Source organism: Malus domestica, chromosome 09 (assembly GCF_042453785.1).
Source record: "Malus domestica chromosome 09, GDT2T_hap1".
NCBI lineage: Eukaryota > Viridiplantae > Streptophyta > Magnoliopsida > Rosales > Rosaceae > Malus > Malus domestica.
This window is the reverse complement of record NC_091669.1, coordinates 23,960,607-23,979,178: the sequence shown is the minus strand read 5'-3', so window position 1 is coordinate 23,979,178 and position 18,572 is coordinate 23,960,607. Positions and strand designations below refer to the sequence as shown.

Here is an 18,572-nt window from a genome sequence, read left to right as displayed (position 1 = left end):
TGTTTTTGTCTCTATAGGTAAGGCTCCTTAAAATTTAGCATGTCCTTTGGAGATGCTTTGAGAGCAAAAGAAAGAGCTAGATGTAAAAAAAATCAAATCAGCATTAACCCTAAAAAATGACAGCAACAGTATTTCCAACAGTAAAGATGTGGCATGGCATGGATTGCCATAACCTTTGCTACCAAAATTGACAACTTTAAATTATTTTTTAATTAATTATTAAATGATTTTGACTATGAAATATAATTCCAAGCAAGCCCCTTGTAACTCTGAACCATGGCTTTTCTAAACACTCAACAAGCATTGCTTTTTGATCAGTTGTGTCAAAATTTGTATTGGAAATTAGGAATTACATTCTCAAAGAATTCTTTCCACGAACCAAACAGAAGAGGATATAAATAGAAAATTTTTGGATGGTGAGAATTCAGTGTGATATTTTGATACAAACCTTTCTCTACAAGTCAAATAATTCGTCACTGGCTCGCTCGCAAAACATAGATCAAGTGAAGAAAAGCTCAGATGTATAAATTGTCTCCAATGAAAATAATGTTTTCGTATCACGTTCTCAATAGTCAGATATCAGTAGTTTTTTAGAACAATTGAATTGAATTGAATTGAATGGCACTAAAGAAACGGGGTGCAGCCCGTGTTACATCGGAGAGTAGTTATCAAATTTCTACTCAACTTCCAGACCAAGCGATATAATTTATAAGAATAGGGAGCTGTCAATAGCAGCGAATTCTCACCTGTCGGAGGGAGTTTAATGTTCAAACCATCTGAAACTGCAGAGCAATCAAACAATATTCTCCGACTCTCAAATTCCAAGAGATGAAGAAAGATCTGCGATTTCATGTGAAGCTGCGTACGTGCGTAGTTAACTTAGGAAGGACAAGCTCTGACTCATGATGCAGCAACTCCTCACCTTCTTCAGATTTTCAACTTCTATCTTTTCCCCTCTGAATGCACAAAATCAAGTGTAATGAATCGACTCCCAGCCTGCTGCGCTCCCCTCCCCCTTGCCTCCTGCTGAGATTCACTCTACCCAGAATATGAAAAACTCATCTACCAATCACTTCGCTGTTGAATAACTGTTACACATGTAACACCAATTCTCAATTAAATGACCCACTCAATCAAGGACATACACACAACAAACGAAAGCGCACGCACTCGTACACTCACTACCAAATAAAAATAAATAAAAAATAAAATAACCTATACATTAGAGGCATAGTCAGGCTATCTATTATGAAAGAAGATTCATGTGTTGGGCACACTGACAGATTTGGTATCCTTACCCGAAGGAACTGTGATGCACCTTGAGGGGCAGGGTAGACGATGATTGGAATTCTGTAGAATGAAACCACAGCAAATAAATAATCTGATTATATTTTGGAAGAGAGAGAGAGAGAGAGAGAGAGAGACAGTAAAATGATGGTAACAAATTAGAATTAATTTTACAAGAAAAATCTAGCCAATAAGCCATGTGAGTTATTTTCTGTTCTCTTTTTTATAAAAAGATTTTGACTTTGCTTCATCAGGTTCCTCCACCCCTCCACTGAAAAAAAAAAAAAACACGCACTCACTTTCCACCCAAGCATAATGAGATTAACAAAGCACTCTTGGGTTGAGATTCACCGTATATCTGTTATACATTATGCAAACTACACAAGTCATATTTCATGTCCAGCTAATCCACATTATACAATGTGCATTATAGTAAAGGGTTCTCACCACAAAAATCGGAATTTCAATTGATCTTTAAATGTTTTGGGGTGACGTCTAGGTGCCAGGTCCGTACATGGCAATGACCTTCTACAGCAGGGAAGGAAGAGAAAAAGGTTTTTGTTCACATTTGTGTTAATTATTTTAAAAGGGCAAAATCACATTTCATACTCTGTTTCGAAAATAGTGGTTTAGAGAGTAAACTTAGGGTTTAAATAAAATCACTCCCTATTACATTTCTTTGTTTTACAACCTACACATCAACTAAATTTTAAGTAGTTACTGAAACTGAATCAAAATATATTTTCTTCATATCTTATCCTGGAATTGAATCTAGACCTTGTCACAGTCCAGGTTTCATTCCATCTAACAAGAAATATATACAGGACCAAGAGGGCTTAGGGAAATATCGGTGTTGCAAACATGTTGTACTCAAGTTAAGGCAAACGCTATCGGTCCAAGAAAAGAAAAGAAACACGTAAAGGAAAACACTAGCTGTAAGGTGAACTCACACTATGAAAACGATGCATCGAAATTGCTAACAAGGATATGCAGATTTATTTCAACGTAAACATACACAACATTTAAATCACCATGCGGATGTCCATAAATGGCTAAGCAACATTTGATCTAGCATTTTTTCATTAGTGTACGATTATCATATACATGAATCACATACCTATTACCCTATTACCTATCGGTACAGATGGCATGAGAATGAGAAACTGGATTATCTATAAACCCTATATGTTTCTGATCTTGTCGTTAATTAAGAGCTTGAGAAAATGGCCGAGAAGATGTGGCAAGTTTGGGACATAAGAATACCATTTAAAATTTTCCAGAAGTTAGTAGTTCAAACCACCAAAGATTCTAGTTATGATACTAATGTTTAGCACATAAAAAAATAAATTATTCATGGCAATCTTATATCCTTATGTGTTACTTCGAAGCTGCATAAGTTATATGGCCTCAATTATAATCAACGGCATCTGATGATATATGTAATTTTAATTATTAAAGTACTTATTTCTTCAAAAATTTAAATATTTCAAATTACACATGCAAGCATTGTATAAACAATCAAAATCATAGAAGCTAATTGCCCAAGAATTTGCAAAAAGGGCTAACTGCAGCATTATAGGAAAACCATTGCACAATGAACAATGAACTTACAACAATTTTGGGTGACAGCTGTCTCATTCAAAGCTCCATTCAACTGAGGTGGTAATACAAATTATTGAAGAACCAGGATGGCTTTTTTGTACAAATAAACAAAATTCATGTCAATTGCTCTGCATATTTACAAATGAGTAGGCGAGAAAGAATACTAGCCCTTGTTGAGCCGTGCAGTTACATAATCAACTGCATTTCAGTTTTCTAGTCCTTCATCTTATTTCGACTCTTGGTCAGTATGGTTTGCAAAGCACCCAATTGTTTTGATGAAAATGGAGGCACCCTTTTTTGAACCAACATCATGATTGCCTTAGCCTTACCAAGCTGGTTTGCCTTCTTTAGGCCTTCAAGCAATGTATGAATGGTATCCACATTCGGAAACCAATTCTTTTGCATGCAATCTTTACACATAGTATACGCCAAATCAAAATCCCCTCCTTTACAAAGATAATGAATCATAGTCTGATATATTTTGACATTAGGGTTGTATCCTTTCACATGTAGAGCAGAATACACCCTTTTGGCCATTTCAAGATACCCTGCCTGACAAAAACCTTTGATGACCAAATTATATGTAACCTCATCAGGTGTCATCTCAATATTCTGCATCAAACCCATCAATCTATTAGCTTCCCAGGCTCGTCTCCTATGTACCAGAAACTGGATTCTAACATTGAAAGTCGCAAGATTAGGCAAACACCCCTTCAGTATCATAAGATTCCATAAACCATTACCAATTTCCCACCGGTTGTCCTTATAAAATGCTGACATCAGTGTTGTGTATGTAATGACGTCTGGTTTTATTCCCAACTTCTCCATATGTACCATGAACAGATATGCTTTAACCAAAATACCCATTTCGCAAAAAGCCTTGATAACAATATTCAACGAATATATATCCACTTCAATGTCAAACTTCTCCGGAATTTCCCTCAGAAATGCCTCAACAGCTCCTAAATCACGGGTTTGAGTCAGAACCTTGAGTGCAGCATTGAAAGATTTAACAGTCCTAGAACAACCATACAAATGCATATCACAAAAACTATCAATAGCATGCTTAGTCATCCCAGCCTTACCATACAATGTTATAATCCTCATAATAAACCCTTCTCGCCGACCTTGTGGAAGACTCTTCTGATGCTCAAGCAAATGTTCAATGTAATCAAACCGGCAAGCTCCAGCAAGCCGAGACACAGTGTCTTCAAATGCAAAGCGGTTCTCAATGACAAGTCTATTGTGCGCGTTCGCCTTAAACAAATGAAACAGTTTTTCGGGGTCTCTCTCGGCTTTAAGCTTAACGAGTGTAGGCTCTTCTAATGGTTTCGTATTCAAAACTCGATTGGACACAGCTGCAGGGAAATCATTCGAGGTTATGGCAATGGCGGCATTATAGAATCTGCGACTGGTTCGCAGAAAGAGCATGTTTCAGGACTTTCCCAAGATTAATGCACACCCATCCATCGACATCAGCATTCTACACAAACCATTATGAATCGAAAACCCAATTCAAAATTCGAAGAACCCAGAAATATGAACGCCCAAAAGAACCAGAAATCGCAGACTTTATCATATATTGTTCAAATTTTCAGAAACTGGAACATACCCATTTGCTGAAATCGAAGGTTTTAGGCACACACCCGAGAGGAGCTTCAATGCCCGTGTGCAAAAAACAGAAACCCAGAAACGCAAACACCATCAACGAATCGTATATTTTCTTATCAAATCAAATTACCAGAAGGCTTGGATAAAATCGAGAGAGAGAGAGATAGGAGGTTTTAGCATTGGGGATTTGAGGGAGAGGACATTTGGTTAAGTGATTAGAGTTGGCCGGGACTCTCTGGGTTTTTTTGGGGGGGTGGTCCTGGCGGTTTAGGTTTTTCTCATAGGTTGGTTTTTCTTCTGTGTTGTGCTTGTGGACTGTGATGGTACAGCGCGCGGGTCCAGGGTAAGGGTGCGTGGACTGCTCAAGTACACGTTTTAGGTGATTGATTGCTGGGACAGCAAATCATTAACGGGGACATAGAAAAATGAGATTTTTCCATGTTTAATATCGTTAAGCGTAGAATTTTGAAGCGTGAACTTGTAAATTAACACTATACTTAAAAAATTTTGGTTATGCGGAAGGAAAGTTAAAAAGAGTGAGATGTTATAAAAATGTAAAAGTTATAGAGAGATAACCTTTATTTGGGACAGGAACGAAGCAGTTGCAGAGTATTATACCAACACAAGTTGTTGCAGAGGAAGTAATGTATATTATTGCTATTAGATATTTTCTTTTCCTTTTTCTCTCTGCTTTGTTGAACATTCGTAAAGCTCTATTTATAGAGCATCACCATGGAAACAAACAAAAACACTGTTAAACATATGACATGTTCACTGTATGCATGTGGGCATACATATTATACTATTTACAACACTCCCCCTTGGATGCCCACATATCAACATCAGTTGCCTCATTAAAACCTTGCTTGGAAAAACCCTGTGAGAAAAAAAACATAGCGAAGGAAAAAGAGTACAACTTTATCCAGATGGTGTTGAGCATGCTTATGTTGCCTCGTTAAAACCTTGATAGGAAAAACCCAGTGGGAAAAATCCTAAGCGAAGGAAAAAGAGTACAACATGCATGTATCATGGATGCTCCCCCTGAATTAGATCTCCCCCTGATTCTGCATTCTTCAAATTTGTAAGCCGATGTAATCCGATTCCCTGCACCAGCTTCTGAAATATGCACTTTGGTAGAGATTTGGTGAACAAGTCTGCTAAATTTTCATTGGAACGGATTTGTCTGACTTCAATAACTTTAGCCTTCTGAAGCTCATGTGCGTTGAAAAATCTTGGAGATATGTGTTTAGTCTTATCACCTTTGATAAATCCTTCCTTCATCTGGGCGACACAGGCTGCATTATCTTCATGAATGACAGTTGGAGTGTCTGTCTTTGAAGGTAGACCACATGAATTCCGGATGTGATGGATCATTGATCTTAACCAAGAACATTCACGACTTGCTTCATGTAGAGCAATTATTTCCGAATGATTGGAAGATGTTGCAACTAGCGTTTGCTTCGTTGATCGCCATGAAATTGCAGTATCTCCATTAGTGAACACATATCCATTTTGTGAGCGGGCTTTATGCGGATCGGAGAGAAAACCAGCATCTGCGTATCCAACAAGGATTTGTTCATTTGTGGGCTTGTCTGAGTAGAAGAGACCCATATATGTTGTCCCACGAAGGTATCGTAGAACATCTTTGACTCCCTTCCAATGACGAATTGTTGGAGCAGAGCTGTACCTGGCTAACAAGTTAACTGAAAAAGCTATATCTGGTCTAGTACATTGTGCTAAATACAATAAAGCACCTATTACGCTCAAATATGGTACTTCTGGACCAAGGACCAGTTCATCATCTTCCTTTGGACGGAATGGATCTTTCTTAATGTCTAAAGAACGAACGACCATTGGGGTGCTAAGTGGATAAGCCTTGTCCATGCCAAATCGCTTCAGTATTTTTTCAATGTAAGCTGATTGATGGACCAAAATTCCACTAACACAATGCTCGATCTGCAGGCCTATACAATATTTGGTTTTCCCAAGGTCTTTCATTTCAAATTCGCTTTTCAGATATTCAGCAGTTTTATTGAGCTTTTCAGGAGTCCCAACTAAGTTCATATCATCAACATATACTGCCACTATAGCAAATCCAGAGTTGGATTTCTTAATGAACACACAAGGGCAGATGACATTGTTGATATATCCTTCTTTAATCAAATACTCACTGAGACGATTATACCACATTCGCCCAGATTGTTTCAGCCCATATAGTGATCGCCTTAATTTGATTGAGAACATACCCTGTGGTTTGTTTGTTGCTTCAGGCAACTTAAGTCCTTCTGGGACTTTCATATATATGTCAGTATCTAATTCTCCATACAGATACGCGGTGATGACATCCATAAGTCGCATGTCAAGTTTTTCTGAAATCACCAAACTTATTAAGTAACGGAACGTAATTGTGTCCATTACAGGAGAGTATGTCTCCTCATAATCAATTCCAGGTCTTTGTGAAAAGCCTTGTGCAACGAGTCGTGCTTTGTATCTAGCAATCTCGTTTTTCTCATTGCGTTTCCTTGTAAATACCCATTTGTAACCTACGGGGTTTACATCAGTTGGGGTTTGGACTACTGGTCCAAAAACACTTCGCCTTTCCAAGGAATTTAATTCTGCCTGGATTGCATCTTTCCACTTAGGCCAATCTTGTCTCTGTTTGCATTCACCAACAGAGCGGGGCTCAATATCATCACTTAATATGATTTCAGTGGCTACTGCGAATGCAAACATATCGTCAATGATTATTTCATTCCGATCCCACAATTCATTAGTACATGCATAATTTATGGAGATTTCTTTGCTTTCATGTACTTCTGTCTCTTCAGGGCCATTTTCTTCTTCTGGAAGTCCAGAGTCATGAATTGTGGATTTGTCATTTACTCTCTCTTCCTGAATGATTTCATTTGGATTTAGTTATGCCCTCGTCTTTCTTTTCCGAGGGGATGAATCTTTTGAACCTGGTGGTCTACCACGCTTCAGGCGTGCACCAGATGAATCATTCGCTGCCACTTTATTTTGTCCAACAGGGACATCAATTCTGGCAGGTGCATTTGCAGCTGGTATATGCGATTTTGTCACTTTCATAGCGTCATTAAATGCATCTGGCATTTGATTGGCAATGCTTTGAAGATGAACGATCCTTTTCACTTCATTTTCACATTGAAGGGTTCGAGGATCAAAATGGACAAGGTGGGAACAACCCATGTCAGCTCTTTCCGTTCTTCTCGAACGGTCTTTTCTCCCCCTAACGATGGGAAGACTGTCTCATCAAAATGACAATCAGCAAAACGAGCTGTAAACATATCACCTGTCAAGGGTTCCAAATATCTAATAATAGATGGTGAATCAAAACCCACATAAATTCCCAGTCTACGCTGAGGTCCCATTTTAGTGCGTTGCGGGGGTGCAATAGGCACATAAACAGCACAACCAAAAACTCGTAAATGTGAAATGTTTGGCTGATGTCCAAACACGAGTTGTATTGAGGAGTATTGGTGGTTGGTTATAGGTCTCAATCGAACCAATGATGCAGCATGTAGAATGGCATGTCCCCATGCAGAAACTGGCAATTTGGTTTTCATAAGCAGAGTGCGGGCTATTAACTGAAGCCGCTTGATCAATGCTTCTGCTAAACCATTTTGAGTATGGACATGAGGAACAGGGTGTTCAACATCAATGCCCAATGTCATGCAGTAATCATCAAAGGTTTGAGACGTAAATTCACCAGCGTTATCAAGTCGGATTGATTTAATGGGATAATCTGGGAATTGTGCTGGTGTGAGAATTACTTGACACACAAATTAAACCCTCTTTTTGACAATTGTAGTATAGATGTAAGTAGGGTATCGTTCTAGGCCGGGGATTAGGAGGGATTGCTAATCTTTCCTAAATTAATTTAAAAATATTAAACAAGACTCAAGGATACAAAACTAGGCTAAAAACTCTAATAACCCGAAACACACTTAGAATGACTCAAAATAATGAAAACAATTAAATTAAACACTAGGAACTGAAATGGACGGAAATTAAATTAAAAGACTAACAATAAAGAAAACTAACTAAATAATATAATTTAATAATGGATGGGTGTTTGGTTTTGATGAAAAGTAAATTTAACTTAACTAAATTACAGAATTGACAAAAACATAAAATTAAGGTAAAATGATAAATGACAGACTGGCTAGAGGGTTCTTCTCCACACATGACACATATGCAACCTAAATTGATTTTCAGTTGTTCTTTCAATAAATTGTGAATCTCAATACTCCAGATTAACCGTGAACAGCACTTTTTTAATCTTCAAGTTTTCCTTAAGTTATTGAATTGGACGGAAAAACGCATACAACAATTCAAAACATTCTTCAAAAGTCCCCTACGTGAAAAGCACAATAGAGATACAATCAAAGATCATTAAACTTTGTGAAAACTATAAGCATTGACGAGGCATTCGTAACTATGAAAAGCATGATACTCTTGCCAAGAATTTACTTAACGTGATTGTGACTAGCAACCTTTACTACTTGTGAAAATAAGTTCATAACGATTAGGTGAAATTCACTTATATTCTAGCATCAAATTCATGCATGTAAATTAAGCGTGCACTCTCAACCAACATACACAAATCAGTTTTTATACGAACGGATAAGTAAATTGAAATCACAACTTATGAAATCACAACCGAAGGTAATCAATTCATATTACAAATATAAATCATGGCTTTGAATTAACCTCTAGCCAAAATAAAATTAGTTACACATTATTAAAACAGAAATAAAATAAAAGTTTAGAGAGAGTAAACAGAAAGAAGGTGATCTGCTGCATCTGCCTGTCTTCCTCTCGCTGACAATTCCCTGGACTGCGTCAGTTGCTGCCAAAGGGCAGCTCCTGTTCTTCCCCGCGTCACCACCTCCTCGTGGACTCTGTCCCTCTCTTCTCTACATACCTGATCCTCTCTTGACAGCACCTTATCTTTTTTTTTTCGCCCCGCAGCTTCACGCTGCCCAAAGGGCAGCGCCCTCTCTCGGTCCTCCCAGACCCCCAAATCCTTGCGTCTCTGCGAGCTGCCCAAAGGCAGCCCCCCCTGCGTTCTCTCCCTTTCACGTTTTTATATCTCCCGTGCCAGTTCTCTCTCTACATAGCTGCCAACGCAGCCTTTCCTTTTTTATTTTTCTATTCCCGCATGCACCTCACTTCTCTGACTTCTTTTCTGCCGTCCCTCACGTCTCCCCGCGCTGGCACTGCAGCTTTGCTGCTTCTCTCTGACCTCGCTGCCAAAGGGCAGCATTATTCCCTTTCCACCTGGCAGCCTCGCTATCTTACCTCTCTCCTCAGCTGCCCACGCAACTATTCCTTTCTCTTCCTTCTTTTACGCTGTCTCCTTCCACTTCTTCTTTATTCTATTATTTCCTTCCATTCTTCACACTCCCCGTGCTTTTCCTTTCCAGCTACCAATCCCTTTAACCTGTCTTTCTTTTCTTTATTTTATTCCCTTTTTCTCACTATCCTCTTTCTGCTGACTCGCTCCTTCTTCTCTATTATATTATTTTCTTTCCTTTCTTCGCATCTCACTTCTTTCTCTCCCTGCACACATTTCCTTTTTCTGCTATTTTTTTATTCTTTTTTTTTCTTTTCTTTATTCTTTCTACAAAACATAAATATGATGATGTTTCACAAAAATAACGTAAATAGCTTAAAAATATAAGGAACTAACTAAGAAAAGACAGTGAATTCGAAGTAAAAATATATATAAATATGATCCGATCAAATACCCCCACACTTAACTTTTGCTAGTCCTCGAGCAAAACAAAGAAAACAAGAACAAGAAGTAACAAGAAAAACATTAGCTTCCCTCTATGTGACCCTCATAGAATTTCATTCAAGAAAACGAATCATCAAGAACCATAGCTAGCATCAAGGAACTAATCCAAGTTCATCTTCCTAATTCAAATATTAGCAGTAATCTTTGAATCATCCTTGAAGTGTAGTGTGTGAGATAGCCATGCTAATGCAATTTCAAGTTTTTATTTTTAAAATCATCATATGCAAACTAGCGACCTTCTCACGGGATATGCACTCAATCACACATGTGTTTAGTTTTAATGTGTTTCGCTCAAAGAATCAAATGTGAAATTTCTACCATAAGCTTGCATAAAGATCTCATCTCCACAATCATAATTGCAAAACTTAAATCAAGAGGACTTTTATTGGATGTAATGAGGTTTAGGGAGAGGGTTGTTGAAATGAAAGAATAGGAAAACACAAGTTCCAAGCTACATTGCAAGCAATTCTTTTGTTTAGATTTATAAGAACTCAATCTTTCCAGCGATTCTTCTAGCACCTCTAACCATACCCTTAACTGAAACTTGAAAAACTTTTTATTTTCTTAGTATACAATCTTTCTTTTTTTTTTTTTTTTTTTTTTTTTTTTTTTTTTTTTTTTTCTCTTTTTTTTTTTTTAAATACAAACATGAAATACCCCCACACTTATTCTTTTGCCAAACACCTTCCAAGTACTTCACAAACATTTCCCATAAGACAATCTCACATTGCTCACTAGCTTGCTTGGAAAGGGTAAGGAAAAAAATGTTTTAGGTATAAGGGTATGCATATCTGGTGATAAGAAATAAAAGGCTCAACAAACACGGCTCAAATTGGTAATCTAATGATATCATTTTTCTTTGGGAAACATGGTTATTTGGGCCATGGTGGTAAACCTAATACCTCTATCATTTCCAAGTTCATGCAATCAATGACAAACATTTCGAAAGATCGTTACGCAAGTTCTAGAGATGTATCTCACACAAGTTCATCACACATGAAAAGAATAGGAGTGTATGAAAAATGCACACACTTTCAATAGGCTCAAAAACTCACATAGGATGTATATGGTCACTAAATTCACATATGAAGCTTTAAGTCATGCTTTAGTTTCACATCAACAAGGCTATGTGCATTTGGTTTTTCAAAGATGATCAAACATGTACAAAACTAACAAGAGAATTAGGAATTTCACAAAACACATGTTAACTAAGTTCTTGATGATCATGGTTCAAATTTTATCCAATTATATCATTGGGTCGGGAAACTAACAAAAATCTAATTCAAAACAATAAGGGAAACAAGACAATATTTTTGGATTTTTAAATTTTCCGATTTTTTTTTTTTTTTTTTAATGAAAACAAAACTAATTAAGAAAACAAAAAGCAACAACACAGAAACAAATGAAACCAGTTCGTAGTCGAAGGTACAAAAAATTTCAATTTGGTCATTTTTTATACTCTTTACCCCCAAACTTAAACTGGACATTGTCCCCAATGTCAGAAAACACTATAATGCAAATAAAAATAAAATGAATAAATAATAAGAAACAAAATAAAGCAATTGGACTGAAAACTTCCCTAATTTGCAGTAAAATCAAGTGATGACCCCCAAGCTAAAATTCTGCAATCAACTTCAAGGGTGGAAATAACCAAAAGTTCCTGCAAAGAAAAGAAATAATTCAGTTAAGTAACGCAAGAAAATGTAAAAAAAATTGCAAACGAAAAATTGAAAATCACGATAAAAGACAATGAAAAGAACTAATAAGTGATCATTGGTCGTGCTTGTTGACTTTCCACAGCTTTCCTCTTGAACTGGGTGACACTTAGCTTTTTACTTGCAAGTGATGATTTGATGATATTGTACGGCGAAGCTTTGCTCTTTGGTTATGTTGCAGTTCCTTATTTGTTCTCCAAGCAGATGTGGCAGCTTCTCTAGTTCCTCAGTTCGGACTCCTTCCGCTGGGATGATTGTGCAAGCTGCATTCTTCTTTGCTTGTTTCTTCTGCACAACGGGCAGGCACGAGGGAAAGGTGTTGGTCCTTATTTCTTTCTTCAATCTTTCCAAGTGCCCACCTCTTGCTTTCTTTCTCCTTGTCCCTAGCTGAATTGTCTCCACATGCTTCGAGGTATCATTTTCACTTCCCTTACTGTCCCCCAGGCAGATGTGGTAGACGAAGAGAAAGCATAAAATGATGAAGATGAGTACTCGAGAGCAAGGCTAGGTAAGCAATCAGGAAGGGGTTCCAGGCAGTTGGCTCCAGATCGGAAGATTGATAACAAATGCTGGCTGATTGCTCTCTTTCTCCTTATCGGAAAACAAAGACAAGGAGAAGGACATGGAGAAAGCATGATATGAGATACTCTTGCTTTCAACCTTTATGATATGAAATACTTTTGCTTTGAATGGGTTGTTCGCAAGAGTATCCCAAGGAATGAGGAACACAGAGTGACTCGAGAGGATTCTTTGGGAATGCATTTTCGGAGATGAAGAGGTGTTGAGAGGGTGTGCTGAGAGAGTGTGCTTTTGCTGTGGAAGGCGAAGGTAGAAACTTATAGGACTTGTCTTCACAACCGGAACTGTTCTCTCACTTAGTGTCGGCAGCCGGTGGATGGGTGAAGAATACAAATTACGCGCTTTCTGACAAAGCTGCCCGTAATTTCCGCAAAGCTGCCAGTTGCATGTGACAAGTGCTGACTAGGCTGAGAGAGACAGATGGTTGGAATCGGCACTTCGACAGACTGCCCGTGATTTTCGCAGAGCTGAGTTTGCGTGTGACGGGTGACAACACGTCTGGACGAATTGATCTTGCGAAATCCGGGGTTCGGCTCGTGGTTTCTGAGCAAGCCCAACTTTTAAGAAATGAACGCCTCTTTTGAGAAAAGAATCCGGCTTTTGAGAACGAAAACTCCTCTTTTGAGAAAAGAATCCGGGTTTTGAGAAAGGAGCCCCGACTCTTCGATTTGCGAGAGGACGCTTCTCTGAGGAGCGCCTCTTTGATTTCTTCTTTTTATAGAGGCGTTAATTTTGTTCCACAACACACTTGAGTACCCTCCTGTAAACACTCCCTTCTTGCACTTGTTTAATCTTGATCATTCCGACTCTCTTCTTTCTTTACCACCTCTGAAAAATGTCTGGCCCTTCTGATCGTCGTTTTGACTTGAACATTGGTGAAGAGGCAGCTCCGCCTTCACCAGACAACATATGGCGGCCATCCTTCATATCCCCTACCGGTCCCCTTACCGTGGGGGATTCGGTGATAAAAAATGATATGACAGCTGCGGTGGTGGCCCGAAACCTTGTCACTCCCAGAGATAATAGACTGCTCGCAAGGCGGTCTGATGAATTGGCGGTCAAGGAGTCTCTGGCTCTCAGTGTGCAGTGTGCGGGTTCCGTATCCAACATGGCCCAACGCCTATATGCCCGAACCCGTCACGTTGAATCCTTGGTGGCTGAAATACAGAGTCTCAAAGAGGAGATTAAAGGACTCAAGCATGAAAATAAACAATTGCACAAGCTCGCACACAGCTATGCCACCAGCATGAAGAGGAAGATTGACCAGATGCAGGACACCGATGGTCAAATTTTACTTGATCATCGGAGGTTTGTGGGTTTGTTCCAACAACATCTGCCTTCGTCTTCTGGAGCGGCACCGCGTAGTGAAGCTCCAACTGATCAACCTCTGCCGCCTCCTCCTTCTGTGGCCCCGCCGACTGCTGAAGCCCCGCCTACTACTGAAGCACCACCCGACCAATGAATACTATTAGTTTACATCATTGTAAAATATTTGTATTTTTTTTTTTTTTAATTTTTTTTTTTATGTATTTTTTTTTTATCATTAATTTTAAATTTTATCTTTTTTTTTTTTTATTTTTATTTTTTTATATGTAAATTAATGTAAAGAGACTTTGGTTAACCTTCCCCCACACTTAAACTAAATAACACAAACTCACAGAAATCAACCAAATAACACAACTAACTAAACAAAACAAAATGAAAGCAGTAAAGATAAGGTTGGAAGAATGCAAAGCTGATTGGGTTAGCGATTCCAAAGTCTCCCTTCGTTGAATGCTTGGGTTGCCTCCCAAGAAGCGCTTGATTTAACGTCTTTAGCCGGACGCATCTTTCCTTTAAATTTCCCTCGGCTCCATTTGAACCTAAAATCAAAAAAAAGAAAAATAAATCAAATATCAAAAGTAAAATACACAAACACCAATATAAACATAAACAAAAACAAAAATAAAAGGATTAGCAAAGTTACTAATCCCCGGCAACGGCGCCAAAATTTGGTGTGAGAATTACTTGACACACAAATTAAACCCTCTTTTTGACAATTGTAGTATAGATGTAAGTAGGGTATCGTTCTAGGCCGGGGATTAGGAGGGATTGCTAATCTTTCCTAAATTAATTTAAAAATATTAAACAAGACTCAAGGATACAAAACTAGGCTAAAAACTCTAATAACCCGAAACACACTTAGAATGACTCAAAATAATGAAAACAATTAAATTAAACACTAGGAACTGAAATGGACGGAAATTAAATTAAAAGACTAACAATAAAGAAAACTAACTAAATAATATAATTTAATAATGGATGGGTGTTTGGTTTTGATGAAAAGTAAATTTAACTTAACTAAATTACAGAATTGACAAAAACATAAAATTAAGGTAAAATGATAAATGACAGACTGGCTAGAGGGTTCTTCTCCACACATGACACATATGCAACCTAAATTGATTTTCAGTTGTTCTTTCAATAAATTGTGAATCTCAATACTCCAGATTAACCGTGAACAGCACTTTTTTAATCTTCAAGTTTTCCTTAAGTTATTGAATTGGACGGAAAAACGCATACAACAATTCAAAACATTCTTCAAAAGTCCCCTACGTGAAAAGCACAATAGAGATACAATCAAAGATCATTAAACTTTGTGAAAACTATAAGCATTGACGAGGCATTCGTAACTATGAAAAGCATGATACTCTTGCCAAGAATTTACTTAACGTGATTGTGACTAGCAACCTTTACTACTTGTGAAAATAAGTTCATAACGATTAGGTGAAATTCACTTATATTCTAGCATCAAATTCATGCATGTAAATTAAGCGTGCACTCTCAACCAACATACACAAATCAGTTTTTATACGAACGGATAAGTAAATTGAAATCACAACTTATGAAATCACAACCGAAGGTAATCAATTCATATTACAAATATAAATCATGGCTTTGAATTAACCTCTAGCCAAAATAAAATTAGTTACACATTATTAAAACAGAAATAAAATAAAAGTTTAGAGAGAGTAAACAGAAAGAAGGTGATCTGCTGCATCTGCCTGTCTTCCTCTCGCTGACAATTCCCTGGACTGCGTCAGTTGCTGCCAAAGGGCAGCTCCTGTTCTTCCCCGCGTCACCACCTCCTCGTGGACTCTGTCCCTCTCTTCTCTACATACCTGATCCTCTCTTGACAGCACCTTATCTTTTTTTTTTCGCCCCGCAGCTTCACGCTGCCCAAAGGGCAGCGCCCTCTCTCGGTCCTCCCAGACCCCCAAATCCTTGCGTCTCTGCGAGCTGCCCAAAGGCAGCCCCCCCTGCGTTCTCTCCCTTTCACGTTTTTATATCTCCCGTGCCAGTTCTCTCTCTACATAGCTGCCAACGCAGCCTTTCCTTTTTTATTTTTCTATTCCCGCATGCACCTCACTTCTCTGACTTCTTTTCTGCCGTCCCTCACGTCTCCCCGCGCTGGCACTGCAGCTTTGCTGCTTCTCTCTGACCTCGCTGCCAAAGGGCAGCATTATTCCCTTTCCACCTGGCAGCCTCGCTATCTTACCTCTCTCCTCAGCTGCCCACGCAACTATTCCTTTCTCTTCCTTCTTTTACGCTGTCTCCTTCCACTTCTTCTTTATTCTATTATTTCCTTCCATTCTTCACACTCCCCGTGCTTTTCCTTTCCAGCTACCAATCCCTTTAACCTGTCTTTCTTTTCTTTATTTTATTCCCTTTTTCTCACTATCCTCTTTCTGCTGACTCGCTCCTTCTTCTCTATTATATTATTTTCTTTCCTTTCTTCGCATCTCACTTCTTTCTCTCCCTGCACACATTTCCTTTTTCTGCTATTTTTTTATTCTTTTTTTTTTCTTTTCTTTATTCTTTCTACAAAACATAAATATGATGATGTTTCACAAAAATAACGTAAATAGCTTAAAAATATAAGGAACTAACTAAGAAAAGACAGTGAATTCGAAGTAAAAATATATATAAATATGATCTGATCATGTGCTCGTAACTTAGTTATCTGAGCAAGAAGTCTCGCAAAAGCTACATTCCGAGTAGACAAGAGACAAACATGTGACCATCTGGTGGATGCATCAACCAAAACCATAAAATATCGAAATGGTCCACAAGATGGTTGAATAGGTCCACAGATATCCCCTTGAATTCTTTGTAGAAATGATGGGGATTCAGCATCAACCTTTAGTTGTGATGGTCTAATTACCAACTTCCCTTGAGAACAAGCCTTGCAAGGGTTATCATTTGAGATAGCAATGTCTCTGCTCAATAATGGATGTCCATTAGAGTTGGTAATGATCCTACGCATCATGGTGGATCCTGGATGACCCAGACGGTCATGCCAAAGCATGTAAACCTTTGAATCAATGAACTTCTGGTTCATGATAGTATGTGATTCAACTGTCCTTATGTATGTATAATATAATCCACTCGAAAAACCACGCAACTTCTCCAATATACGCTTCTGGGTATCATTGGAGGTAATGCATAGATACTCCACATTTTTTGCACTTTTCGTTTCAATGTGGTATCCATTTAGACGTATGTCTTTGAAACTCAACAAATTTCGAGTAGATCGAGTAGCATACAATGCATTTTGTATGGACAATATTGTTCCATTTGGTAACATAATCTGGGCTTTCCCTGAGCCTTCAATCACATCTGAAGGTCCTGATATTGTTGTTACCCCTATTTTTGTAAGCATTAAGCTTAAGAAATACTTTCGATCACGAAGTATTGTATGTGTGGTTGCACTGTCTGCAAGATAAATATCTCCGCCATTTCTCATGTTCTGAGAATAACCACAGTTTTTATCCATGCTTTCTGAGTAAATGGAATCACAGTTAACAAACAATTTATAACAGGAAATTTACATGCCATTTTTATTGAATTTGAAAAACTAGTTTTAGACAACAAGTTCAGCATAATAAAAGTACATCAAACATAAACGATTTAGTCGGACCGATATACTTCATTCCCCCTTTCCATAATGAAGTCTGAAACATCTAGGTGAGTTGCGTCAAATTGCCCTGATAAATCAAACACTGGATCAGGTATATCCATTGGTTTAGCCTGGTCGAGAAAATTGGTCTCGACACCCTTCTTCTTGAAGGAGGCTTGATACAACTCCACCAGATGTTTTGGGGTACGACAAGTTCGCACCCAATGCCCATTGCCACCACACCTATGGCAGGCTCCTTCAGAGTTCCTGGGAGCATTGGTCATGTTAGCTTTGCCTTTGTGACGATTCACATTTTTGAAGCTCGGGCCAGAATTATGCCTCTGAACCTGGTTGTGAAACTGACCACCATGGTTCTTGCCTTTCCTATTCCATCGACCTCGTTTGTGGCCATGTCCTTGTTTATGATAATTACCACCAGAGGATGTGGCGTTCACTTCGAGGGAAATAGCATTTACTTCTGGGAATGGTGCAGATCCAGTAGGTCGGGAATTATGGTTTTTCATCAGGAGCTCATTGTTCTGTTCAGCTACCAGGAGTACAGATATCAGCTGGTTGTATTCAGTGTAGCCTCGCGCTCTATACTGCTGCTGCAGGAGCACGTTATTGGCATGAAATGTGTTGTAAGTCTTTTCCAGCAATATTTCATTAGTAATGGTATCCCCACAGAGCTTCATCTGAGAGGTAATCCTAAACAACGCAGAATTGTACTCCGCCACTGATTTGAAATCCTGAATTCTCAGGTAAGACCACTCATAGCGAGCTTTTGGAAGAATCACCGTTGTCTGGTGATTGTATCTGCTTCGCAAGGCCTCCCAGAGAGCTAACGGATCTTCAACCGTTAAGTACTCACTCTTTAGTGCCTCATCAAGATGGCGGCGAATAAAGATCATAGCCTTCGCCCGATTTTGAGAAGATGAGCTGCTTTCTTCCCTGATGGTATCTCCAAGATTCCCTGCTTCCAGATGGATCTTGGTATCAAGTACCCAAGTAAGGTAAT

At 38.5% G+C, this 18,572-nt stretch overlaps 2 protein-coding genes across 4 annotated transcripts; both read right to left on the bottom strand.

The window, feature by feature from the left end:
- Positions 1–504: 504 nt before the first annotated feature.
- LOC103407281 (pentatricopeptide repeat-containing protein At1g80150, mitochondrial-like) lies at positions 505–4,905 on the bottom strand. 3 transcript variants are annotated; one of them, XM_070805161.1, is made up of 5 exons: positions 4,502–4,769; positions 3,975–4,372; positions 2,899–3,851; positions 1,299–1,350; positions 505–1,088 (listed from the first exon to the last, which is right to left on the bottom strand). In XM_070805161.1, the coding sequence occupies exons 2-3, from the start codon at positions 4,318–4,320 to the stop codon at positions 3,103–3,105; spliced, it is 1,095 nt and encodes a 364-aa protein (XP_070661262.1). In that variant the 5' UTR covers positions 4,321–4,372; positions 4,502–4,769; the 3' UTR covers positions 505–1,088; positions 1,299–1,350; positions 2,899–3,102. The 3 variants fall into 3 exon arrangements, with proteins under 3 accessions (XP_070661262.1, XP_070661261.1, XP_028954046.1); XM_070805160.1 differs by having other exon boundaries at positions 1,299–1,558; positions 2,899–4,372; positions 4,502–4,905; XM_029098213.2 differs by having other exon boundaries at positions 2,899–4,372; positions 4,502–4,905.
- A 12,660-nt stretch (positions 4,906–17,565) lies between these two features.
- On the bottom strand, positions 17,566–18,249 carry LOC139187850 (uncharacterized). The gene has a single exon (XM_070804458.1). The coding sequence runs from the start codon at positions 18,247–18,249 to the stop codon at positions 17,566–17,568; it is 684 nt and encodes a 227-aa protein (XP_070660559.1).
- Positions 18,250–18,572: the final 323 nt, after the last annotated feature.

Coding starts and splice junctions, on each gene's coding strand:
- LOC103407281 (XM_070805160.1), bottom strand. CDS start 4,320: ATGCTCTTTCTGCGAACCAGTCGCAGATTCTATAATGCCGCCATTGCC.
- LOC139187850 (XM_070804458.1), bottom strand. CDS start 18,249: ATGAAGCTCTGTGGGGATACCATTACTAATGAAATATTGCTGGAAAAG.